The following is a 26531-nucleotide window of genomic DNA, read 5'->3' as shown; positions in this document are numbered from 1 at the left end:
CCAGGGGGCGCCGTGGGCCGCAGGAGGCCTGGCGCGCCTGGCGCACCTGGCGCTCCCCGGCCCGCCCCGCCCCTCACCGAGTACCTGGCGCCGGTGTCGGTCCCCGACCCTCCCGTCCTCCTCGGAGGGCTCCCGCAGCCCCACGCCGGTCTCCGGATCCAGGGGCCCCTGCTCCGCGGTCCTCGGCCCCCAGCCACCCCACCGGATCCGTGACGGGACCCCCAACGCCGCCGGCCGCGCCCGCCGCGCTTCGGCCAGGAATCTCCGACTTCCGCCGTGGGGCCGGGCTGGTGTTCACGTCGTCATGCCCTCGCTCGGGGACCTGGTGCGCGACTGGCACCGGGGCGCGCAGGCCGTGGCGCGTGGGGACTGGGACTACGCCCTGCGACTCTTCTCGAGCGTCCGGGAGCCGCCCGCCAGGATGAGCTTCAACGTGGGCTGCGTGCACCTGCTGGCCGGGGACCCGGAGGCCGCGCTGCGGGTGAGCCAGGGGCCCGTCCCCCTGGGGGACGCTGCTCTCTGGCCCTGGGTGGGGAGTCGGTGAGGGGTGGGATAAAGTCCCAGCTGCAGGGGTGAGCCCAGGACCCCTGCCCTTCCTCCCTGATGGCCACTGAGGATGTCTCCCCAGGTCCACCTCAGTGAACACCTAAGCAGGGGAGGCCTGTGTGGGCAGGGGACCCCAGCGGAGCTGAGTCAGGGCCGGGATGGGGGTGCAGGGCTCTGGCACTGCCTCCACTGTGTGGTGACCATGTGCCAGGCTCTGCAGTTTTGGGGGACGGCCGGGATGAACACTGGCTCAGGTGCTCTTGGCCGAGGTGCTAACATACCCGCAAACAGGCTCGAAGCTGGATGGGGCTGGGAAGGGGCACCCAGGGTGTAGGGTTTGGGCTGGGCCTTCTGCGGTGATGGCCAGGAGATAAGGTCTCTGGTTGCTGCCCAAACCCCAGATCTGAGTGCTCACCTGTCTCCCACCCACTCCCCAAAGCAGAACCAAGAGCTGGGGGTACACACGGGCGCACACACACACATGCCTCCGCCGAGGGGCCAGCAAGGCCACTCTCTGCCCTTCAAGCCCCCAGGTTTATTACAGTGGTGCACGTTCCACGGGTGACAACAAAAAGCCAGCAGCACACCGAATCCCCCTCAGAAAGAGCCAGGTTCCCGTGTTGTTCAGGCCATCAGTGACAGCTACCGAAAACGTGTTCAAGGGACCTACCCTGTCATTCTTCACATCTGTGTATGAATCTACAGTTATCTCAGCAGCAATGTCAGTGTTAAAATGTTATCCAACAAGGGGGGTGTGATCACTGGACACCATGGAATCAGCAGTGTGAGGCCAATCCAATCACCACTTCCTCTAAACCGTGATTTAACCAGAGAGAGGGGACAACTCGGGTCAAACTCAGTTCAACAAGCCCCCCAGTTGGCCATGACACCAATCCAGTTGCCTGTATTTAACTTGATAGCTGCTGTATGCCCTCCTCTTGCTTGTGTTTAACTGGTGGCTGCTGTTCCCCTTAGGAACAGATGATGTCATTTCTGAGTCTAGTTTCAGGAAGAGCTGTGTTTTACACACATATTAAGACTTTTGTGTTGTTGCTCTTTCTGATTCTAATAGATGAGAAGTGCGTCAATTTGTACGAACTACCAAAACTAGGATTTTAAAAAGACAAAAACCTTGCATAACTCCCTCCCCCGAAAGTAACTATTATTAATGCGATGGTTTCCTTGTCCTCATGGTAAACAAGTTGGTTTGTGCTGCCACCGAGTTGCCCCTGAGTGCGTCGCAAGGCACCTCGGGAGCCCAGGCGGCTTGGGGTTGTGGCCGTGACGCGTGCGCCCAGCCTCAGACTCAGAGGCCCCCCGGGTGGGCGCGGGAGACCTTCTCCTGCAGGCGGCCATGATGGGGGCCAACAGGATTCCTTGATCCATTGCTGGGCATCCGCCTGGACCGCATCTGTGACACAGGAGTGACGGGGTTACAGACCTGGGTGTTCCATGGGCATTTTTGTCCCCAGGCATTTGATCAGGCAGTGACCAAGGATGCCTGCATGGCCGTTGGCTTCTTCCAGCGAGGAGTGGCCAACTTCCAGCTGGAGAGGTGAGCACAGAAGTGCCCTGTTCTTTCTCTGATGGCCCTTTGGCTCTGCAGAGCCCTTTCCTGTGTTCCTCTCTGCCCACGGGTCACCTCCTCTTACCCACCGCTCCTGGGCGGCCCCAGGGGAGCCCAGGAACAGGATGCTGTGGTCGTGTGGTGGCAGAAGCAGGGCAGGGCCACACCTTGACCCTTGGCTCTTTACGGGGTTCGGGGGATCACAGAGTGCTTGCGCCGGCTTCCCCTCCTTTGCTCCTGCATCCCTGCTGTAGCCGGGACAGCGCGATTATACCCATTCTGCCCACGTGGAAACCGAGGGCAGGGCTGGAGAAGTGGTGTGTCACCGGACATGGAGGTGATGGGGGTCCTCCCTAGCCACCCAGCCCTCGGCGCCGGGCCCTTCCCAGAGAAGGGATCCGGGCTGCAGGACAGGCCCGGCCCCCACAGAAGGTCCCACTGGGGGCAGGTGGGCTCTGGGGGAGACCTCCTCATCGACCCAGGAGCCTTCCGGGGGGGCGATGGGGATTCTGGTGGGGGCTGGGGAGCTTCCAGCGGGGCTCTGCATGGGGAGGCCCATGGGGTGGGGCCCGAGAAGCAGGCAGGACACGCCCAGGGCACCCTGCACACCGAGGTTTGGGAGAGGGTCTGGGGTGCGGGCAGGGGAGCGAGGCGCCCAGAGGGCAGAGCTGGAGCCCCACGTGCTGCTCAGCCCGTCTGTGTGTGGACCCCGTGTTGAGACCTGGGTGACCACCACGGCCTCCACCACTGCAGCAGGAGCCGGGGCAGCGTGGGGCTGGGCGAAGCTCCGCCCCCTGCCTTCTGGCCGCTGAGGGCCTCCACGCCAGGCTCCCCTGCCGCCCACAGGTTCCGGGAGGCCCTGTCCGACTTCCAGCGGACCCTGGCACTGCTGAGGGACAATGCCGCCATCGACTACACCCAGCTGGGCCTGCGGTTCAAGCTGCAGGCCTGGGAGGTGGGCGTGCGGAGAGCGGGACGCGGCTGGGCGCTGGGGGTGCTGTCTGTGGGCAGGCGGCCCAGGTGGTCCTTCCAGGCCGCTCGTCCTGAAGACCCCATCCTCTGGGTCCCGCTGTCTTGTCACTGTCACAGCTGGGGCCGTGTTGACTCAGGTGCTCCCTCTGGCCAGAGGGGCCCCCAAATCCCACCGTGGGGCGCAGGGGAGGGTCAGAGGTCAGCGAGAGGTGACAGGCGGGGCGGGGGGTGCTGGGCCGAAGCAGGCCTGGCTGTGGGCCCCCGGCATCCCTGCCCTGGGGTTCTCGCTTGGCGCCGTTCCTGGCCTCCTGGGGTGGGGCGGGCACTGATGGAGGGGCTTAGGAGGAGCGCTTGTGCTCCTAGTGCTCCCGGAAACGTGCTGCCTCGGAGCCCCTGGGAACCACCCGTGCCCCAGTAAGCCAGCCGCGGGGGAAGTCCCGCCGGGGTGGCCCCGGCCCAGGGCACTGTGTGCAAGGCGGACTGTGGGAGTCGGCCGGCCGTGACCCCAGCAGGCCATCTGACAGCAGCTGTGGGAGCGGGGTGTCCCTGTGGGGACAGAGGCTGCCGTGGCTGAGCGCTCCCCACCCTCCCCCCTTGGCTCCCGGGAGCACTGGCGGCTTTGCTGCTGTTTCCCAGCACATCCAGCCCAAAACGTCCTTCCACACGCGGGGAGGGGCGGGACGGAGAGAGGCCTTCCTCAGACAGCACCCCAGACTCTTGGGGGTTCAGTAAGCAGGGCAGCACAGGGAGGAGGGGGTCAGGCCAAGTGCAGGACGGGGCTGCAAAGGCCGAGAGGCTGCTTCCAGAGATGGGAGGTCCGCCTGACATTCAGAGCAGAAAAGCAGGGAGGGCTGATCCGCTCCGGCTGGGGGTCTGGGGAATGAGGCCTGCCGGGCAGAGCCGGCCCAGGGGCAGAGCCAGGCGGGCTCCACGTCTGCTGGGCGCCCGGAAGAGCCCTGGGCAGCTGTGTCTGGGAAGCGCAGTGGCTGGACCAGGGGCAGGGCCAGGTGTGGGACCAGGCGGTGGGGCTGGGGGGCGTCCTGGGCCTGCCATCACCCACGCCTCACTCTCAGGTACTCTTCAACGTGGCTGCAGTGCAGAGCCAGCTGGGGCTCTGGGCGGAGGCCACCCACAGCCTAGAGGAAGCCATCTCCAAGGGGCCAGAAGGGGCCCGCGATGACCTGGACATCGCCCTGGGCCAAGTGCAGGTGGGGGGAGGTGAGGGGGAAGGTGGGGGGCAGGTGAGGGGGCAGGTGAGGGGAGATGAGGGGAAGGTGGGGAGCAGGTGAGGGGATGTGAGGGGGAAGGTGAGCAGAGCCAGACTCCTAAGCTGACTCAGGTGGCTTGCCAGGCCCATAGCCTGCAGTTTGGGGCTCACATCTGTCCCGCCCCCAAGACTGACTATATGAGCTGAAGAAAATTCTGGAAGGAGCGGCCTGTGTGCCCAGGTGTGGGCTGGGCTTCCCATGGGCTATGGGAAGTAGGTGACAGGGCCAAGCCGTCCCTTCTGCTTTGCGGCTCCTGTGGCCTCAGGCCTGGCCCAGTGCTCAGGTCTGCGTTGTCCGGACGCCCCTCCAGAAACAGGCCTCCCTGCAGCCTCGGCAGGTCCCCAGGGGTGAGGTCTTCCGGCCGCACAGGCGGCACCTGGAACACCTGGAGCCCGTGGATTTCCTGGGCAAGGCCAAGGTAAGGAAGGGGTAGCTTCTCGCTTCTCAGGCCCCAGGGACTCCGGGGCCAGCAGCATCCAGCAGGCCGCAGAGCGGGGGGCAGCCAGGCCCCTGCTGAGCTCACACTGTGTCCCGAGCTTCCAGGCTGAGTTCACAGGGACACCCAGGGTCATCAAGGCCTTGGTGGGTGGACAGAGGACACAAGGCTCCCGGGGTGGGCAGCAGTGTCTCCAAATGGGGCTCACAGATCTGGGTCTTGGAACCTGGCGGTGGAGCCCCCCAGAAGCTGCTGAGGACCCCCAAGGCGGTGCCAGCCGTGCCTCCCTCCGCCCTCGACTCGCTCTTCTGGCCTCAGCATCTCCTGGGTTTTGTGTTTCTGTGGCCTCCCTGCATCTCTGCCTCAGAGAGCAAGACCCTGGGGAGGAGTGAGGCAGGCTGGCCTGGGCCACCTCTGCTCACCGTGGGTCAGGGCGGGGCAACACCAGCAAAATCACAGGACAGTGGGGAGCAGCTCACCCCGAAGGCGGGGTGGTAGCTGGGGCAGTGAGGACTCCCGGTGCACAGAGGAAGAGTCACTCTGGTTTCCAGCTGGTGGCCCTCAGCCAGGCCTGACACCCCCCCGGTCACCCGAGGGCTAGGTGCTGTGTGTCTCTGCTGGAGGGCTGCATGGAGGAGGGGGCTCTGAGCTGCATTAATCCATCAACTTGGAGTCCTGTTATCACAGGAGATGACTGCTTCTAAGAAACAAGAATATTTTAAAGGTTGTATGAAAAATAAGTTAAAATGATCAGCACAGATGTTTTCCTTCTTCAAACGTATTTTTCCCACCTCCCTGCCCCCACCACCGTGGTCCAACGTCTTTGGGCCAGGCTTGGGCAGCGCCCCCCGGGCAGATGGGAGACTTCGGGGTTCAGAATGGACAGTGAGGGCTGGGCACCCCTGACTCGGCCGGCCCCTCGCTGTCCCTCCCCAGGTGGTGGCCTCCGCCATCCCTGACGGCCAGCACGAGGACGCCCGGCCTCAGCAGCCACAGGTGGGTGGGTAGCCTTCCAGCCACCTGACTTCTCCTCTGACGTTTTGCAGCTGGGGCCTTCCAGACCCATTACTCTTAAGGACGCCTTAAACCCTCCCCGCGGGCTTCTCAGCGTCCTTCTGATCTAAACGTGGGGGGGCGTCCCATCCCGGGAGAGAGCCAGTGAAAACTGTGCAGCCTTGCCCCCCAGCCCTCGATGCTCCTTGGGGTCTGCATCCTGAGGAGGGGGTCACTGTGTGCCCACAGGCTCTCTACGCACGTGGTGAAGCCAGGCCTGGGGCTGCCGAACGGTAGGAAGGGGCCGTGGCCCCCCACTCTTCTTCCCCTGTTGGCAGAGGCCCTGCGAGGCCTGTCTTCCGGCCCGAGGCTAAAACCCCTTTGCAGACCCAGTGTGGCCACTCCGGGCCAGGGGCCAGGGTGGCTGTGTCCCCTTTCTGGACTGGCTGGAGCCCCAGTGCAGGGAAAGGGGTCCCGCCTTGCTCAGCCCTCCCTGTGCCCCCATTTGTCCTGAACCTGTTCTGCTCCTGGGGAAGGGGCCTGCCTGCCCCTCACTGAAGCTCTGCTCAGGCCTGGGGGTGGGCACCAGAGGCACCGGGGTGGGGTGCAGGCTAGGCTGCAGGCCGACGGGAGCAGCCCTGCCGGCCCCGCCAGATGCAGCCTCACAGGTGGCGGTCCAACTGGGGTGCTCCTTGTTTCCAGCTCAGGGCTCTCCTAGGCCCACCTTTCCCAGAGGACCTCGACCTCCGTGCTGGCTGGGTGAGGCCTGAGGACGAGGACCCCTCCCCCTTCCCTGCAGGGCCCGTGACACAGGCCCCTCCAGACCTGGTACCCGCTGTGGCCCCAGGACGCCCCTTGATGCGGAGATGGAGGTCAGCTCTGGCCAGGCTGGGCGGGCTGACCACGGCACACTGGTCACCAATGATGAGCAGGTGGGTGACCCGGGCAGGGCGGGCAGGGGCCATAGTGTTTGGAGGACCCCCGCCCCAGGCTGAGCTTCAGGACCAGCCACAGCTGGGCCCTGCAAGGGTCTCAGGGCAGGGCAGGTGGCCTCATCACCTGCTGGGGGATAGAGATTTGGCTTCCTCAGGCAGGCCAGGGACTTGGCGGGAGCCAGCCACAGTGACCGGACGCCATGGGTCAGGGACACACTGCCGCTCACATGTGCATAGACAGGAGCCTGGGTGTCTGCTCCTCGCCCTGGGCCTGGGAGGGGCCTGCAGCTCGTGCGTCATAGCCATGAGGCTCCCACCCCTCAGCTGGGGCCCCCAGCCTTCCTCCTTGGACATGGGACTCCCCGAGATGCTCCAGGCACTGGGTGAGGCCAAGGAAGGGAGGGGCACAGGATTCTCCTGGGCAGGTGTGCTGGCAGGTGTGCCAGGAGGGGTATGCAGCCAGCCCCAGGAGCCGGGAGGCCGCCCAGCACAGAGAAGGTGGTTAAATTTCACATTCAATTTATCAAAGGACTCAGTTTGAAACAGGACGGTCACTTCTCTTCCTCTTTCACTGATGTCCAGCTAACTCGGTGGACAGATTGGTGCCCTGGAAAGCCATCCATCACAGCTGTGCTTGATGAAACCCCGTGGCCCTAAGTTCACATACTGGGTGTTGGAGCACTTGGCCTCCCTGACAATGGGCAGCAGCTTCCCGACTGCTTTAAACAGCTGCCACGTCTGATAAAATCTAAACACTCGGTTTACAGACTTGGTCCAACCTTCAGATCCCACCTGAAATCGGGATCTCAGCCAGCTGGTCGCTGTGGCCAGGACTGGGGCCCTCTGCTGCCCCTCCGCACACCCACTGCTTAGGGTCCCAACACAGGGTGAAGTCCAGCAGGTCTCTGGCTTCGGTCCCCAGCCCCAGGGTCACTGGGAACCCCAGCTGGAGCTGCCACCTCCTGGTGGGCCAGGGGAAGACTGATTGGTGCCCACAGTGCAAGGTGGCCGGTCTGTAGTCTCCAGGCCTATAGGGACCTGGTTCATGCCCCAAGTTCACCTCCAACGGCGTTAGATTTGTGGCTTCCTGCCTGGCCAGGCTGTCTTGCAGGCCATGCCCCTCACCACTGGCTCTGCTTGGACAGTGTCTGGGCACCACCCCCGACGAGCTCCAGGCCCAGGGAAAGCTACCTCCGCCTTCAGGGCCCCACCCTGGCCCGGCAGAGCCCCAGCCTGTGGCTTTCCTTGCAGAGGCCCCACGTGGAGCAAGCTGGCCAGTGGGTCCTCCAGGTGAGGCCCCCTGAGCAGCTGGTGGTGGGAGGGTGCTTTGTGGAAGGAGCCCCAGGCAGGCATCTGGGCGGGGCCGGGAGCAGCCTCTTTGTCCTCCAGGGAGGAAGCTGGTGGCCTTGGGGCTCCCGGTGGGCGCGTGGTGCCAGCATCTCCTGTACTCCAACATGTTCTCCTTTGGGGATCGGTAGCCACCGGAGTCCCTGACTCCTCCCTGCCCCGCAGGGCTGCTGGCGGATGGGGGGCCGGGCCCTGGCTCCTCTGAGGATCCTGCAGGCGCTGGGGTAAGAGGCACTGGCCCTCATGTCACCCTCCACCCCCCAGGGATGTGGGGCTCCAAGGCCAGACCCCATCCTCCGAATGCCTCTAGGGACCCCAGCTAAAGAAGCCTCACAAGTCCAGAGCCCCAGGCCCCTCCCACCCTCTCAGCCCCTGCCCTGCCCCCTGGCCCGAAGCCCACCCTGGCAGTCCTGGGCACACAGATCTGGGGCCTTGGAGACCAACCACCTTTCTGCCTGGACCCAGGGTATGGCTGGAGGGGGCCCCGAGTCCTTGGTGACCTTCACAGTGCAGTGCACCTTCACCCTGGCCCTGAGGGCCCCAAGAGGAGCTGACCTGTCCAGCCTGCGGGCCCTGATGAGCCAGGCCCTCCCTCACCAGGCCCAGACTGGGCAGCTCAGGTGAGCTGGAAAGCCGGGTGGGAGGGCTCCAAGCTGGGCACCTATTAGTCCTGGCCCTGGGAGAGGCTTTTGAGGTCAGAGGTCAGCACCCTCCCTAAAGTCCCTGCCCGCGCTGCCCACTCTGAGGCGTCTCTTTGCAGTTACCAAGACCCTAGTGACAGCAGGGGCTGGGTGCCCCTCACCGGGGAGGAGGCACTGCAGAGGGCCTGGCGGGGCGCGGCTGCCGGCCCTGGGGAGCTGCGGCTACAGTGCCAGGTGAGCCGGGGTTGGGGGGCGGCCCGGGGCGGGGACATCCAGCCCTTCTCTCCGTGCCGAGCTTACCCTACAGCCCTCCCCGCTGCCACAGGGAGTGGGCGGCCGGCCTGTCCTCTACCAGGTGGTGGCCCGGCACGGCTACTCCGCCCAGGGGCCCGAGGACCTGGCCCTGCAGCCGGGAGACACTGTGGACGTCCTGTGCGAAGGTAGAGCTGGCACTGCCCCCCCCCCACCCATCGCCCTGCCAGGGCCCCAGGGCAGACACGGTGTCTGCGAGCAGATGTGGTGATGCCCTGACGCCCCCTGCAGTGGACCAGGCGTGGCTGGAGGGCCACTGTGACGGCCGCATCGGTATTTTCCCCAAGTGCTTCGTGGTCCCGGCCGTCCGGCGCACATGAGGAGCTTGGCGCTAAGAAGTCCGTGGCGATGAGGGTTTAATAAAGGCGAGATCTGCCCCTACCGAGGTGTGGCCGTCTCCTGGGCTTGGCCACTGAGGGGGCCTGACTGAGGCTTCCAAGGGTGTGGGGTGGCCACTCTGGGAAAAGCCCGCAGGGCCTGGACACTGGCTCTGACAGCTCCTGGAGAGCCCAGGGCCCGCTGCTGGCCCCTCCCAAAGAGCCGGGCCCCCTCTACCTCCAGCAGTCGCCCCCAATCCCAGGCTCGGCCTGGCCCTGAACCCGTAGGTCTGCAGTCACACAGCCCTGAGGGCTGCAGGGGTCGCGATGGCCCAGCCCTCGTGCAACATGGGAAACACGCTGGGGCGCTGGGACCTGAAGGCCATGGTCGGGGCCACGGCACAGCCTCCGTGGCCAGAATGACCCCAAGGGCAAAAGGGAGCCATGTGACCGTGGGGCCAGATCCCCCAGGGCAAGCCTTGGGGGTCGGGGCTCAGGAAGGCTCTGGCCAGCTCAGGCCTCTGCCTTCCAGCACCAGGTGGCAGCCGGCCTAGTCCCGGAGCCAGAGCTGCACCGCAGTGGCCCCGAGAATGGCCATGAGGGTCAGCACCAAAAAGACGACTCCGGCCACCCAGACGCCATAGCTCTGTGCCCGCCACTGGGCAGGCGCCTCAGCGGGGATCAGGCTGGTCAGGTTCAGCATGTAGCCCAGCGTCCAGCCCACGTCGGTGCCACCGGCCTGCGGGCCACACGCCGCTCAGGCTGCGGGCAGCGCCCGAGGCCCCAACCCCCCCTCGCCCTGAGCCGTCACCTGCTTGCGGAACTCGATGCCGCCCCAGGTCTCCTGGCTGAACCCGTAGCCCTCGAGCAGAAGCGTGAGGATGTACAGGCCTGAGGCACAGTAGTCGCGCAGCCAGCGGTCCTGCCTGGGCGAGCTCGCCTCCACCTGGGGGCCCGGGAGGCCAGAAGCCCCATGAGGCCTCACCTCCTGGGCCCCCAAGGCTGGTCCCCCTCGGAGATGTGACCCTGAGTCTCCTGCCTGGAGCCCCCCAGCCCCCCGGCCACACTGTCTGGGATGGGGTCCCTGCTCAGTGGAGTCTGCAGCCCAGGGAGCTGGGGCCCAGGTGGGGGGCGGGCGGCCCGGATCCACCCACCAGCTTCCAGGGCCTCTGGCAGAACTCCCAGACGGTGGCATTGGCCGTGGCCAGCGACGGCCTGGAGGTGAGGTTCAGGAAGTGGAAGGTGTGGTAGAAGCTGGAGAAGGCCTTGGGGGGGGGGACGAAGTGCCCGGGCAGGGGGCCCAGGGTGAGCCGGGTTCCGCCCCGCCCCACCCCACCCCACCCCACCCCACCCCACCCCACCTGGGGCCCCGAGGGGAAGCTGGGCCCCGAGGGCAGGCCGTGGGGGCTCACGTAGAACTGGCCCCGCACGGGGGGCTGGTAGACCCTGTCGAAGGCGCAGTCTCCTCGGCCGTCGCAGCTGGAGAAGTTGAAGAGACCCCGGATGGCGGCGACACAGGCCCCGGGGTTCCCCGTCCCCTCCACGGTGAGGTTCTGGCCGAGGTCTCTGGGGGCTGCGGCCTGGACGCAGGGCGACCCGTACAGGGGGGCCAGGGCCAGCGTGCCCCGGTAGCCACTGTGGTAGCAGGGGTGACGCACCAGGAGGCCTGGGCTGCTCTGCGGGGAAGGTGGGGGCACCTCTGAGCACCCGCCTGGCAGGGCGCCCCGCCCACCTCCCGCAGAGCAGCCCACCTGCACCAGCCCGGCCAGGAGCCGGTTCAGCATCTCGTCGCGCCCGAAGCAGAGGTAGCTGTGGGTGTAGACGCTGTGTTCTGTGCCATACAGGCGGAAGGTGGCCTGGGTGGTGTTGTCCAGGATGGGGTCTCCAGGCACAAAGGTGATCTGGGTGGAGGCCCCACCCATGTCCAGGGCACCCACCAACGTCCCCTCCAGAGGCCGGATCCATTCTCCAGAGAAAGAGTACTGGCCACAGACAGGGGGCACTGAGTCCTGGGGCCAGCCACGATGTCCCCCCCTCCCACCCCTCCCACCCTGGGACCATCTGTGGCACCTTCACCAGCAGGCCCAGGACATAGTTGATGGTGACCCAACCTAAGGCCCCTTCGTCCTGCCCAGCCAGGAGCTCAGCACCCCAGAAGTCCACGGGAGACTGGCTCAGGACCCGGCTGACTGCTGCGAAGACGTCCTCCGCCTGAGAGCTGTTCTTCTGGCTGCACGGAGAGGACAAGGACGCTGGAGATGGCAGAAGCCACCCCTCTTCCTTCCCGCCTGAGCAGGGACCACAGCTCTCACACTGCACCCCAGGGACGTGTGCGGGCCCACACCAGCCCCCACACCTGAGCAGCCTCATGCCAGCCGTGGCCCCCAGGAACATGGGCGTTTGCTGATGCTTGGCCTTTGGGATCAGTGCCAGCGCCTCCTCCAGGCAGCCCTGCAGGCTCTCGCCAGCCTGTGCAGGGTCAGAGGCGTAGGAAGAGATGCCAGGCCCTGAAACACACCACCACAGGACAAGGCTCCAGGCCCCAAAGGAAGCTGGGCTGAAAGGGCCTGTGGGAGGTTGAAAAATAGCCCCCAAAGATGCGTCCACATCCTCACCCTTGGAGCCTGCAAATGGGACCGTATCTGGAAAAAGGGTCTTTGCAGATGTCATTAAGTTAGGGATCTTAAGATGAGCTCATCCTGGATTCCACAGGTGAGCCCTAAAACCAATAACTGGCATCCTTACAAGAGACAGAAGAGGGAGATTTGAGACACACAGGGGAGAGGCCACGTGAAGTCCGGGGGAGAGATTGGAGGGATGCCACGTCTGGAGCCCCAGGAGCAGGAAGAGTTTGCTTCGGATCTCTGCAGGCTCAGGCAGGACAGATCCAGAGCCCTGGCCCAGCTCCCACCAACCAGCTAGGCCCCCTGGGGCAACTCACTGAACCTCTCTGAGCCCCTTTCCTTTAGGTTGATTTGCTACTGCCCAGCTCCAGCCTGTGCCACTTCCCAAACCTCCATCCAGCTGGAAACCCCAGCCGGGCAGCGGCTGGCAGCTCCCAACACCCGTCCACCATTGATGGAACTGCCCACTGACCTTTCGCCTGGCAGGCCAGGGCCTGGCTGACCACACCTGTGTCATTCTCCTTGTTTGCCAGCCACTGATACACAAAGAGTGATGTGTGGGAGGACCCAGCATCGAACACGATCCCGAACTGGGAGTGACACCAGGGTCAGGAGGGCGTAGGGGCCGTCACGGCCCAGCCCAGCCTCCCCTGGGTGGGGTCTGGGGGCACACCTTGGTGTCTGCAGGCAGGAGGACGTTGGTGGCCTCCACCAGGAAGAGAATGAGCGTGGTGAGGCCTGAGACCGCTGCAGCCCCCAGCAGGGCTGTGAAGGCCCGTTCCTTCCATGTCAGCCCCATGGGGGCGGGACTGGCACCTGTGGGGTGGGCAGCAGTGAGCACCCAGACTCTGCTGGCTGCAGGTGCCGCTGCCCTGGAGAGCCCCTCGGTCCTCCCCGGGGCTCAGACAGCCCACCCCGGCTGGGTCGATGGGCAGGACTAAAGACCACGCCGGAGAGCCGGGCTACGCATGGTGTCACAGTGTCACAGGGGCTGGCAGGGGCTGGGCACCAGGATGCCCTGTCTGGCGACAGGCTAGGCTGCAACACACAGCAATGGGGAGGTCCCGGAGACCCCCTTTCTAGTGCCACGCCGGGGCCCAGCGGAGCTACCCCCGTGTGATCTGGCAGCCCCACTGCCCACACCCTCCCAGGACCCCAGCTCTCCTCCCGTCCCCCACAGGATAAGGAGCCCCAGCTCCACAGTAAACTCCGGGAACCCCGGGCCCCGCCTCTCCCACCTACCTGGCTCCTCCCTGCAGCCCTCACCCCAGGCCTCTCCCAGGACAGTTTTCTAAGAGCCCTGAGGTCAGGCCTGAACTCGGTGGGGACAGGTGACCGACTGCCTGGATGTCTAATTGTTGCCAAGCAGGTCAGCGGGTCCCGGGAAGCACGGTTTCTCTACTGAAGGACCTGAAGGCCGAGGGGTTCTGAACAGATTCATCTGGTTTCTGTTTAAAAACCCAACCTCAGGCTTCTCTGATCTAAAACTTTTCACTTGGCCCCATGACAGTCCCTCACAGCCGGCCCAGGCTGACCCAGGAATGTGGTTTGCACGGGGCCATGGCACCAGCTCAGTGGCTGAGGCCTCTGCAGGGCCCTCTCCAGCCCCCAAATGTCCCTGAGTGGGGGCCCACGCACACGAGGTCACCAGGGGCCTCGGGCCAGTTGCCACCACTGTCCAAAGGAAATGGTCTGAGGTCTGCAGAGCTTTGAGGCTCATGGACTTGGTGCGGCATCAGTATCCCCACAGGAGTGCGCCTGTTCCCGGGGGGCGTCCGCCTCTCAGGGCGAATGCAGGGCCCTGGGCTCCAGGCGGCCCGTCTGCGTCATGACCCCATCTTAAGGAGGGGAAGAGCACGGCTCACAGAGGACGGGTGACCTGCTCGAGCCACCATCAGGCCAGGCTGGACGGGACCCAGCCTGTGTCCCCAAAAGCACCCTGGCCACAGGCCACCTCACAGAGACAGACAAGTTACAGGCAGGGCCAGGGACACCGGTACCCCCCTCACACCCCCCTCCAGGGCGTGTAGCACCCTGAGCCCCCAGTGGGTGGGCAGAGAGGCTGGGTAGACTCCACACAGAGCACGCCTTCAGGACCGGTCAGCACCCCCAGACCAAGACGGCCCCTCACCTGGGCTGGTGGATGAGCAGTGGCGGAAACGTGGAAGCTGGCCTGTCTGTCGTCTCTCAGGCACCTGCCAGGTGCCGTCCCGCCTCTGCCCACCACCCGACGCTGGTCACCGCTCCCCTGAGCCCGGGTCTGCTGTCAGGCAGGTGACGAGCCGCTGCTGCCTACCCCCACCTGAGGTCACCAGCCCCGCCCAGGGTGGTCCCCTCCGGAGGCTGCTCAGACTTTGCCCTCAGACCCCGCCCTTCCCCAGCGGGAGGACGGTGCCAGTGGTCAGGGGAAGGGCAGGTCAGCGGAGTCAGGTGACTGGAAAGGGCCCAAGGCCGAGGGCTCGGCCAGAGCAAAGGCCCGGAGTCAGGGCAGCTGTGGTCCCATGAGGAGGGCGAGAGTCAGCCCCAGTCCAGTGGTTTGGAGGTTTGCAGGCGTGCGGTGAAATTGCCCCTTTTTGTGCACACGGGTCTATTTGTGTGACCCCAGCCACCACAACAAGAACCGCCCAGCCCGGCCCCAGCGCCCCCACCCCACTGGCTCTCCTCACTGAGGTTTTGTTCTTGGGAGGGCGGTCTCAGAGATGAATTGAGCCTGGCTTCTTCCCCTCAGCTTGAGGCCTGTGGCCCAGCGTCTCCCCCGTGCCCACGTGGAGACTGGCTACTCTGATGAACCGTTTGCTGAACCCCCGGTGCTGGAGGCATCGGGGTTCCCGCTCTCCAACTGTGAAAAGCTGCCGTGGACATTCATGCACGAGGCTTCGCTGGACCTGTGCTTTCGCTCCCACCCCGGCGACAGACTGTTGGGTTTAACTCGATGCAAAACTGCGCAGATGTTCTCCAGTGTGAGAGAGCCGGTGTCTGCGTCCTTCCAGTGTCTGCGTCACAACTTTTCATTTCAGCCGATCTGACCAATGCACAGTCCAGCCTCACTGTGGCTTCAGTTTGCACCAAGGGCTGAGGATGCTGAGCGTCTCCCCACGTGCTTTTTACACACGTGTATCCTCTCTGGTCAAGTGTCGCATCTTTTGGTTGGATCGTTTGACTTCTTCCTGCTGAGTTTGGAGAATTCTTTATATATTCTAGGTGCAGCCCCTTCTCCTGTGTGAGGTTTGCAAATATTTTCTCTCAGTCCGTATCTTATCTGAACAGTGTATTTCACAGAGCAAATTTTAAAATTCTTGATGAAGTCAAATTTATTAGTGTGTTTTTTTGTGGATGGTCTTTTTGTGTTGTTACTAAGAACTTTTTGCCTAACCCCTGGTCATGAAGAGTTCTTTCTCAAGTCTCTTAGTTTCATGATGTACCTTGATCTATGAACCATTTTGAATTATTCTTTGTAAGGTGTGTGGCTTGGTCGAGTCCACCTCCTCTGCACGTGGTTGGCCGAGGCACCAGCACTGGGTGTTGAACAGACCATCCTTTCTAAAGAAGATGTGGTGCATATAACAATGGAATATGACGCAGCCATCAAAAAAGAAGGAAATAATGCCATTGGCAGCAACATGGATGGACCTAGAGATTATCATACTGAGCGAAGTAAGTCAGACAGAGAAAGGCAAATACCGTATGATATCACTTACATGTGGACTCTAAAATATGATACAAACCAACCTATCTATGAAACAGAAACTGACTCACAGACATAGAGAACAGACTTGCGGTTGCCAAGAGGGAGGGGGAGTAGGGAAGGGAAGGAATGGGAGTTTGGGGTTAGCAGATGCAAACTATTATATACAGGATGGATAAACAACAAGGTCCTACTGCATAACACAAGGAACTATATTCAATATCCTGTGATAAACCATAATGGAAAAGAATATGAAAGAGAATATATGTGTGTGTGTGTATGTGTGTGTATAAATAACTGAGTCACTTTGCTGTGCAGGAGAAATTAACACAACATTGTAAGTCAACTATACTTCAATAAAATTTAAAAAAAGAAAAAAGGACGGGGGCTTTCCTGGTGGTTAAGAATCTGCCTGCCAATGCAGGGGACACGGGTTCGATCCCTGGTCCGGGAGGATCCCACATGCCTCGGAGCTACTAAGCCTGCGAGCCACAACTACTGAGCCCGCATGCCACACTACTGAAGCCCGTGTGCCTAGAGCCTGCGCTCTGCAACAAGAGAAGCCACCACAATGAGAAGCCCGTGCACTGCAACGAAGAGTAGCCCCTGCTCGCCACAACTAGAGAAAAGCCTGTACACAGCAATGAAGACCCAATGCAGCCAAATAAATAATTAATTAATTAATTTTAAAAAAAAGAAAGGACCATCCCTTCTCTGTGGACCCCTCTGCACCTCTGTATGACTGGCCATATTTGTGAGGGCTCATTTCTGGACATTCTATTGGAATTCTGTCCCCAGTTCTGTCTTGATTATGCAGCCACATAGTAAGTCTTTTTTCTTTTTTAAGATGTGGGTTTTTTTAAATAAATTTACTTATTTACTTATTTATTTTTGGCTGTGTTGGGTCTTCGTTGCCGCGTGCGGCCTTTCTCTAGTTGCGGCGAGCGGGGGCCACTCTTCATTGTGGTGTGTGGGCTTCTCTTTGCGGTGGCTTCTCTTGTTGCCGAGCCCGGGCTCTAGAGCGCAGGCTCAGTAGTTGTGGAGAACGGCCTTAGTTGCTCTGTGGCATGTGGGATCTTCCCGGACCAGGGCTCAAACCTGTGTCTCCTGCATTGGCAGGTGGATTCCTAACCACTGCACCGCCAGGAAAGCCCCCACGTAGTAAACCTTAATATTGTGCAGTATGAGTCCTCCAACTTCAATCTTCTTTTTCAAAATTGTTTTAGCTATTCTAGTTCCTATGCCCTTCCATATAAATTTTATAGTCAGCCCCTCTTTATGTACAAAAAAATTCTCCTGAAACTTTTATTGGCGTTATATAATCACTTTGTGGAGGATTGATATCTTTACAATTTTGAGTCTTCCAATCCCTGAACACAATTTCTCTTCTCTCTAGTTAGTGTTTAGGTCTTAAAATTTTTTTCGTCAGCATTTTTCTAGTGTTCAGAACAATGATCCAGTACATGTTTTGTTAGATTTATACCTACGTATTTCATTTTTGTGGGGAGCTATTGTAAATGGTACTTTTAAAAATTCAGTTTTCAATTGTTCATTTGGTGGTAAGTAGATGCAATTGGTCTTTGTGGTTGACCTTGTACCCACCACTGTGCTAAGCCCACCTATTAGCCCCAGGAGTGTGTGTAGATTCCCTGGAGTTTCTGACGCAGTCGTGTGGTCTGTAAACAGGACAGCTGCATCTCCTCCTCTCGTGTGTGCCTCTTCTTCCTCTTTCTCACCTACTGCCCTGGCCAAGACTCCCAGGTGCATGAAGTAGGGTGATGACTGCACACGTGAGCCTTGTTCCCAGCCTGAATTGTCGTCCACCATGAAGCACGGTGTTAGTTGTAGGTGTTACGCAGATACCCTTTGTCAGGGTGCGGAAGTTCCCTTCTAGTTTGCTAGAGTTTTCGTCACGAATGAGCGCTGTATTTTGTCACGTGCTTTGTCTTCATCCTTTAATATGTTAATGTGATTTTTCTTCTTTGGACACTCAGTGTGGTGATATACACTGACTGATTTTCCTGAATACTGAACCAGCCATACATTCTCAGGATAAACTTCACTTGGTTGTGGTGCATTGTTTTCTTTATATATCACTGGATTTTATTTGTTAACACAGTCAGTTCTCATTATTTGTGGATTTTGTATTCGCAATTTTGCTTACTAACCTCAAAATTTTTTTGTAATCCCCAAATCAATACTTGTAGCACTTCCGTGGTCATCTGTGGACATGAACAGAGCAGCAAAAAGTTTGAGAGGCTTGATGTGCACGTCCTCAGCTGAGGTTGAACAAGGCGACACTGCCTTCTTGTTTCAGCTCTTGCTGTAAACAAGCGTCCTTTTCACGGTCTGTTTCGTGCCATGTTTTTTGTGCTTTTGTGCTTTCAGGAATCTGAGCCTCTATCTGCCCTGGGGAGCAGTGGTTCGGTGTTGGCTAACTTGGAGTTTGCAGTGACTTCATAGAACAGAACTACTTCAGAGAATAAGAATAATTGTATCTGTTGAGGGTTTTTGCAGCTATGTTCACAAGGGTTTGTTGTTTTCTTTTTAGTGCTGGTTTCAGTACTGGGGTGATGCTGGACTGGTAAACGAATTGGGAAGTTGTCCTACCCCTTTTATTTCCTGGAAGGGATTTGTAGACTTTGTATTTCTTCTTTAAATATTTAGTGTAATTTGCCAGTGAAACTATGAGACTTTCTTTTTCAGAAGATATTTAACTATAGATTTAATTTCTTTAGTAGTGATAGGGCTATTCAAGCTATCTAGTTCATGCTGAGTGAGTTTTGGTAGCTTGTGGCTTTTAAGGACTTGGTCCATGTCACTCCAGCTATTGAATTTATGTCAACAGAGTTATTCAGAGCATTCCTTTCCTATCCTTTGTGATGTCTGTAGTGACAGACCTCTTTCGTTCCTGATACTGGTAATTTGTGTCTGCACTTTTTTTTTTTTTTTTGCCAGTGTTGCTAGAGGTTTATCAATTTTATTGATCATTCCAAAGAATCAGCTTTTTCACAATTTTTTTCTATTGTTTTTTAGTTTCCACATTCTTTTGATTTTTGCCCTTATATTTATTTCCCTTCTTCTGCATGACTTGGGTCTATATTGCTCACCATTTTCTAATTTCTTGAGATGGAAACTTAGATTATTGACTTGAGACCTTTCTTCTTTTCTAATGTAAGCATTTGTACTATAAATTTCCCTCTAAGCACTGCTTTAGCTGCATCTCTCAATTTTCTTACATGCTGTATTTTAATTTCATTCAGTTCAAAATATTTTAAGTTTCCCTTAAGACTTCCTCTTTGATCCGTGGATTTAGGATTGTGGTGTTTAATTGCCAAGTGATTAAAGATTTTCCTGACATTTTTCTCTTATTGATTTCTACTCTAATTCTATTATAGTCAGAGGACATGCTTTGTATGTTTCAATTATCTTAAATTTGCTAAGGTTTGTCTTTTTAAATCAAGCTGTGCTTTATTTTGGTGAATGTTCCATGTGCACTTGAGAAGAATATACATTCTGTTGCTGTTGTGTGGAGTGTGCTGTAAATATCATTATGTCCAGTTGGTTGATAGTATTGTTCACTTATTTTATATCCTTGCTGATCTTCTGTCTACTAGTTTTATCTGTTACTGAGAGAGAAGTACTGCTGACTCCAACTCTAACTGTGGATTTGTCTATTTCTACTTTCAGTTGTCAATTTTTGCTTCAAAAATTTTTTTCTATTAAAGCTCTGTTTTCAGGTGCCTACCTTTAGAATTGCTATGCCTTCTTGAAGAATTGTCCCTTTTTTCAACATGTAATGTCCCTCTTTATCCCCGGTAATTCGCTTTGCTCTAAAGTTTACGTTGTGTGATATTAACAAAACCACTCACTCCTGTCTTCTTTTGATTAGTATTTGCATGGTATATCATCTTTTATCCTTCTACTTTAATCTACTTTATCATTATATTTGAAGTAAGTTTCTTGTAAACAGATTTAGATATTGTGATTTATAATGAGAAATATATATTTGGTCTTCATCTGTCTCTGGTTCTCAGTTCCTAAAACCCTTGCACTTGCCTAGGCTATGAGAGAAATCCATTTACACCTAGTGTAATATGGATAATTTGAATTTGGCAATTCAATTGGTATTTGGCAATTCAATTCAAAATGGTAATTTGAATTTAGGTCTAGCATTTTATTATTTTGGTGTTTTTTTCATTCCTCCTTTCCCCTTTCCTGCCTTCTTTTGTGTTATTTGAACTTTTTTTTTCATTTGCCGTTACAATTTTTCTCTTATGATTTTGACTATATCTGTTTTGTATAAAATCTTACTGGTTTTTCTAGGGAATTCAAAATACATACATCACTTTCTACAGTCTGTTTGTAATCAGTATTTACCACTTCAGTTGGAGACCACTTCACACCACGTTGGTCTCTTTTCCCCCCACCTTTCACGTTATAGTTGTCTTATACATCACACTGACATTGAAATCCCCCCTAGACAATACTGTAAATTTTGCTTTCATTGTCCAACATATTTTAAAGAACTTGAGAGGAGAATAGTCTACGATATGTATCACTTCTGTTGCTCTTCCTTAATCCTGGTGTTCCAAGTTTCCTTCTGGTATCATTTGATTTCTGTCTGGAGAATCTCCCTTAATTGTCCCTTTAGAGCAGGTCTGCTGCCTACTAATTCTCTTAGTTTTCCTTCACCTGAGACTGTCTTTACTTCACCAGCACAGCTCAGCCAATGAGAAGTCACCATACTTCCAACTCCCAGTTTCCTCCAATGGACTCTTTGTTTAGAACAGCCCCTCCCAACTCCTCCTTCTCCTCTATAAAGGAAGGTTCCTCTCCTTTGTTCTCCGAACTTACCTGTGGTACACCATAGATTGCGTACCTTGAATTGCAATTCTTTGCTGTTCTCAAATAAACCATTTTTGCTGGTAATATAACTGATGGTTTCATTGATTTAGGTCAACATTACTTGGTGTCAGAAGAGGGATCCAGAGAAGACCCCTAGTAACTCCAAGGCAGTGAGCAAACAGGTGTGGGCTTGCAGAGCCTATTGAGCTCACTACTTTCTTGCTGACCCTGGAGTTTGAGGGTAAGTTTTCTCCAGGATTCAAACCCCACTCTTTTTGTGTTTTGAGGCTCTCCAGGCTGTATTTGAGGTCTGCTTTTTTTGGAGGACTTCATCCTTTCTTTAAAGGCTTTGTCCTTCCTGAGAGTACCTGTTTGGCACTTTGGCCTGTCTCTTGAAATAAGGCTGTTCCTACTGAAACTGCACTGCTAAGCCTTTGGTCCAATTCCTTTGGAACTGGGTTATTCCTATAGGAACTGTGCTGTTTAAAAATTTTTTTCCTTTGCTCTAGAGAAAAACCTCTAAGAAAAGGGATCCCAACAATCTAAATGTTTTGACAGTGCCCCCTCCACCCCCTTCAGCCAGTTTTATGTTTAAAAACTGTGGTCCTTCCTCAGGCACATTTCTTTTTTTGTCTGTTTGTGGTTTGGGGGTTTCCTTTTTTGGCCGTGCCATGTGTGGCTTGTGGGATTTTAGTTCCCTGACCAGGGATTGAACCCAAGCCCTTGGCAGTGAGAGCACAGAGTCCTAACCACTGGACTACCAGAGAATTCCCTCTCATGCACATTTCTAATTAAATGGACCAACTTAACCCAAAGTAATTTATAACACTGATGGTCATTATGGGGAACTTTAAAATTTTCCAAGCTTACTTTTCTTAAAGATGAATTGGACAGCCATGGCTCTAAAATTTTTCAAAACTAAATGGGATTCCTATTTTGATTGGTATTTTGAGGCTTCTAAACATTATGAAGATTCTGAAATTGCCACTTAGCAAAATATAATTTTTAAATTAACTGAGGCAAACAAACAATTGAAGAAAAAATGGCTTCTGAGGACTCTCCCCCTGGCCCCCATCCCCTGTCTCTGGACAAAGCAGCCCCTGTGCTCAGCACCTACCCCCCCCCCCCCGCCACCCTCATCTTCCTCTTTCCTTCTGCCCTCCGCTGTCTCATTCTAATTCTCTCACTGCGCTTCCCTAAACCTCTCTCAACTTCTTCTCTGAACCTGTTAGAATCTGCCTCTTTATTTATTCTTTAAAATTTTATATTGGAGTATAGTTGATTAACAATGTTGTGTTAGTTTCAGGTATACAGCAAAATGATTCAGTTATATATATATGTATCTATTCATTTTCAAGTTCTTTTCCCATTTAAGTTATTATAGAACATTGAGCAGAGTTCCCTGTGCTCTACAGTAGGTCCTTGTTGGTTATCTATTTTAAATAGAGCCGTGTGGACACGTCAATCCCAAACTCCCAATCTATCCTTCTCCCCCGTCCTTCCCCCTGGTAACCATTAATTTAGGACCAGCCCCTTTAAACTTAAGTCTTCTGAGGATCCCAACAAACCCCAAGTTTACGTTCCCTAGACTAAGACCAAATTGAGAGCCCTAAGCGAGTATCCTAAAGTCAGTGAGGAACCCCACAGGTTTGCTGAAGAATTTAACATCATTATCCAAACATACCAGCCTGGTTTCCCCAGATCTATATGCTTGTGGACAGGGGTCAAGCCAAACATTGGATGAAACTTGCCTGATGGGAACATCCTGAAAGGGATTTAGAGAAACATCTTCCAACTTTTGGCAGGAGGTGAGAACACCTGCTGGAGGACTCCCCCAAGCAATTATAGTAGCCTGTCCTTAGCCTGCTGTTGTGAACAAAATTCAGGCTTTTTGCGCACAAAAATCGGATGAACCTCCTCATGACTATTACAACTTCAGATAGTTAAAAAAAAAAATTCTGGTCTTCCTTCAGATGCTGAGTCCATTAGGGTAGAGCCTTTAACTCTGTTTATTAATGGGCTGAATGAAGATCTTTCCTTTTAGTTAAAAGGACCAGGATGGAATGGGAAGCTATGTCCACTCCAGATTTAGTTAATTTGGCAGATCAGCTCACTCACACCCTAGATGAGTCACTTAAAAGATTAATTTCCAAAAAAAAAAAGATTAATTTCAACTCCAGCAAATGAAGGTCCCTAAACAAAACCCCAACCCTCCTAGGTCCTGCTATTATCGCAAAAAGCCAGAACTTTGGGAAAAAAATTGTCACAATCATAAGTGCTTCAAGTGCCTTCAGCCCTCTAACCAGCCTTTCCAACGCCCTCCTCACCCCCAACGATGGGGCTCCAAGGAACCACGGGGGTTCTTCCCAACCCTCCCTCTTCATCAGCTCAGAAAAACAACTCTCCAGATTGGGAATGAATCTCTTCTGGCACCAGAGCCACACTCTCAGTTCAACTGCGGTAAAGCAGCCCCTGCCTCGGAGCACGAAAGTGATCCAAATAGTGGGGGTCTCTGATGAACCTCAAGAGGGTCCTGTCTCTGAACCTGTTCCTTTTCGTTTAGGCCCTTGAGAGATACCCACACTTCCCTCCTTAGTCTCTCCGCCCCTATTCATTTATTAGGCTGAGACGGCTCAGAAAATATCATGCTGGAATTTCTTTCTCCCGAAAGGGGAAATAATTCTAGAATTTCACAGTAACAGTCAAAATAGCCAACCAGGTGAATTAAGTGACCCTTCACTGTCTTTGCTTTGCTTTGTCTCTGATGGTCCTGGAGCTGATTCGGGAGACGCTGATCATTTGTCCCTACGTACGCCCTTGGAGTACGTGCCCCAAAACACGGGGACTGTCATTGACCCACTGAGTATTACAGCCGACAGCTGGACTTGCGGCACGGGGATACCCCCTTGTCTCAGAGCCACTCCTGCTGCTGCCCTTCCAGTCAAGGCCACCAGAGAAACAGTCATCACCAGAGAAAGAGTTTTCACCATCTTTGCACCCCACGCGGTAGAAGCCCTCCCAAATTCTCACACACTCAACGCTTTCCAGTTAGTCACCCCACCTCCCATGGAACCCTGCTAACAGCTCCTCACACAGCTCTCCCCGTTGCAGCAACCTTGCCGCTGCTGTTCTGCTCTCTGCCTCTCTGACAACCTCATGACTGCCTCACACCGACAGAGCACCTGCTGATGCCCCATGCCGCTTTACAGGGGGCTCCTCTAACCAGGGCGGACTTCCCGTGGTTTACTGACGGTTCCTGCTGAAGGTGACAATGGTAAACACTGTGCTAGCTGTGCTGTTACATGCCCCCCTGAAGTCACCAAGGCAGCACCTTTACTTTCTGGCTACTTTGGGCCAACAGGCTGAGCTATATGCTCTCACTCGGCTTGTGCTTCAGCCAAGGGCAAAATCACCATATTTACACCGTCAGTATGTCTTTGGGGCAGCCCAAGACCTTGGGATGCTGATGGAAACAACGAGGTTCCTTACCTCTAATGGGGAAAGATTAAAAATGGCTCCCATTTCCAAATCTAACAGATACCATACTCTCGCAGCCGCCCTGATGGTTATTAAGATCCCTGGGCATTCCAGACTCGACCCCCCAGAGGCTAAAGGAAGCCACGTCACTGATATTTCCTCCAAAACCACTGCTCTCAAAGGAACCAATGGCCAAACTTCTGTCATGGTCCAAAGACATGCTCCCCAAGATGACAATCTGGAAAAATTGACTAGAAATGCATAACAGTTGGCCCCAGAAAAGAAAAAACAATATTGGAAATCTAGTGACTGTTGGTTTGATAAAAAGAACTCTAGCTTGGGCCAAATAACAATCCAGCCTCCACCAGAAATTCTAAGGTTCTCACTCCTCACCATTGGACATGCGCTAAACCACAGGTCCACTGACAAAATGAGAGCCTTCAACGAACCAACATCGGTGGGGAAACATTCATAAGGCTGCAGAAAGTGTCCACCTGGCTCGTCCCACCTGTCTCACCTGTCCAAATACAATCCAGGCAGGGACTTCCCTGGCAGTCTGGTGGTTAGGACTACGCGTTTCCAATGCAGGGGCTGCGGGTTCGATTCCTGGTTGGGGAGCTAAGATCCCACGTGCCACACGGTGGGGCCAAAAACACCTCCACGAGAAACAAAACACAATCCAGGGAAACCCGTTTGCACTGCTCCCAGCCACTGAACTGCCTCACGTACCACTGGAGGTCCGGCAGACGGATTTCATACAGCTTCCCCACCACATGGATACAAACATGTTTAGTCATGAGCTGTATATTTTCTCACTGGACCAAAGTTTTCCCCTGTAGACAGGCCACTGCTTCCTCCAAGGCTAACATTTTGTTGGAAAAGATTATCCTTCCCTGGGTAATCCCTAATCCCCTTCTCTGGGGAGTCCTTCACAGTGACCGGGGAACCCATTTTACTGGTCCGGTACTTCGACTAGTCTGTACTGTTTGGCCGGTTTTCCACTCTCACTGTCTTACCATCCCCAATCCACAGGGTTACTCGAATGCACTAGGGCACTATTAAAACCCAACTGGCAAAACTTACACTCTCCAACTACAGTGGCCAAAAGCATTGCCGTTTATCCTTCTAAATCTCAGACCACTCCCTTTGGAACTCATCAACTCTCACCCCTGAGACAGTCACCAGACCTCGGATGCACCTGAGACCTGCCTCTTTTGATCCACTGCTGGTAAAGGGAGATATACTTCAATATTATAGAGGCCTGATTGCTTCTGTTGAAAATAATCATGCCCTGGAAGAGCGATCTTTTCACAGCACGCTCCCACGAGATGAAGAGCTTGAGCATCACACCTGCAACCCAGAGACTTTGTTGGAAAAGACCCCTGAGTAAGGACCCCCTTCACCCTCACTGGAAAGGCCCGAATCAGGCACTGCTAACCCACCCTTGTGCTGTCCAACTCCAAGGAATAGACCCCTGGATTCAGGTGACTCATGCCTGAATGAAGCTGCACACCGACTGGGGACCTGAAAGTAAAGATTTCCCCGAATTGAAGAAGACAACATCTGACCAGATGTCAGAACCAGGCCTGTTAGGTTTCAAATTCACACAAGTCTCTCTATTTCATCTGGACTATTAACTGACTCCGGATTCTTATCCAAATTCATGGTCTAAATTTGTAACCTACAGGCTATACTGCTGACAAACATTTAGTTTCAAATGAATGTCTTTAATAACCCAACACTGTCAATCAACTATACTTCAATTTTAATAAACAAAAGTCCTTGAAGTTTTGCTATGTGGGGGAAAATTTATCAGCTATGGCTTCATGTTTATTCCTGCACTGTGCCTTCTCAAAGTGCTTACTTCTTTGTGTTGACTGTTCCCTTGCTGTATTCACTGTTCTAAGACACAGACTTTAGATGGGAAATTCCTGAGAGATCTCCCTCCTACCCCTCCTTGTTACTTGAATGTGACCTCAAGACGTTTCCAATCTGTGCACTCTCCCTTCCACGAGGCACACGGTACCCAGGGAAGGTCCTCCCTGGCATTGATGGACAAAAAGTCACTGAATCCATAAAAAACTGATTTTTGGTAAGCAGTGCTTTCAGAGAAAAATCTCGATCAAAGAGGAGAAATGTGAAAATTAATAAACAGAAACCTTATTTAACAGGAGGCCAGAAGGGGGAGCTCTCACACCCTACCGTGCAGCCTCAATTGCAGGCCCAACCGGAAGGTTACTACTTACTACCCAGCAGGGGAAAGGAAGATTTTCTCCCCGCCCAGCAACAGCCCAGCCAATGAGAGACCACCACAGTTCAGCCAATGAAAAGCCACCACACTGCAAACGCCCAGTTTCCTCCAATGGACACTTTGTTTAGAACAGCCCCTCCCAACTCTGCCTTCTCCTCTACAAAAGAGTTTCTGCTCCCTTGTTCTCTGCACTTGCTTGTGGTTCACCGTAGACTGCTTGTCCTGAATTCCAGTTCTGTACTGTTCCCGAATAAACCCAGGTTGCTGGTAAAATAACTGGTTGTTTTATTATTTTAGATCAACAGCTCATGT

General features: G+C 55.4%; 2 protein-coding genes across 6 annotated transcripts; one reads left to right on the top strand and one right to left on the bottom strand.

Annotated features, from left to right (window-relative positions):
- The first annotated feature begins 71 nt into the window (after window positions 1-71).
- On the top strand, window positions 72-9458 carry NOXA1 (NADPH oxidase activator 1). Of its 3 annotated transcripts, XM_081237079.1 has the most exons (14): window positions 72-481; window positions 2019-2101; window positions 2960-3068; window positions 4159-4293; window positions 4664-4771; window positions 5726-5785; window positions 6032-6075; window positions 6582-6714; window positions 7863-8007; window positions 8230-8288; window positions 8530-8684; window positions 8825-8939; window positions 9031-9145; window positions 9249-9458. In XM_081237079.1, the coding sequence occupies exons 1-14, from the start codon at window positions 305-307 to the stop codon at window positions 9335-9337; spliced, it is 1527 nt and encodes a 508-aa protein (XP_081093205.1). In that variant the 5' UTR covers window positions 72-304; the 3' UTR covers window positions 9338-9458. The 3 variants fall into 3 exon arrangements, with proteins under 3 accessions (XP_081093205.1, XP_081093204.1, XP_081093203.1); XM_081237078.1 differs by lacking the exons at window positions 4159-4293; window positions 4664-4771; XM_081237077.1 differs by lacking the exons at window positions 4159-4293; window positions 4664-4771 and having other exon boundaries at window positions 8811-8939.
- A 153-nt stretch (window positions 9459-9611) lies between these two features.
- ENTPD8 (ectonucleoside triphosphate diphosphohydrolase 8) lies at window positions 9612-12937 on the bottom strand. Of its 3 annotated transcripts, XM_081236333.1 has the most exons (9): window positions 12632-12937; window positions 12431-12548; window positions 11691-11841; window positions 11405-11564; window positions 11086-11316; window positions 10747-11010; window positions 10489-10599; window positions 10146-10280; window positions 9612-10073 (listed from the first exon to the last, which is right to left on the bottom strand). In XM_081236333.1, exons 1-9 carry the CDS (start codon window positions 12755-12757, stop codon window positions 9885-9887), a joined length of 1485 nt encoding a protein of 494 aa, XP_081092459.1. In that variant the 5' UTR covers window positions 12758-12937; the 3' UTR covers window positions 9612-9884. The 3 variants fall into 3 exon arrangements, with proteins under 3 accessions (XP_081092459.1, XP_081092458.1, XP_081092460.1); XM_081236332.1 differs by having other exon boundaries at window positions 10747-11316; XM_081236334.1 differs by lacking the exon at window positions 10489-10599.
- Window positions 12938-26531: the final 13594 nt, after the last annotated feature.

Source organism: Mesoplodon bidens (genome assembly GCF_964165515.1).
Source record: "Mesoplodon bidens genome assembly, chromosome: 6".
Taxonomy (NCBI): domain Eukaryota; kingdom Metazoa; phylum Chordata; class Mammalia; order Artiodactyla; family Ziphiidae; genus Mesoplodon; species Mesoplodon bidens.
Note: the sequence above shows the minus strand (reverse complement) of the source record. Positions and strands in the feature narration are given on the sequence as shown.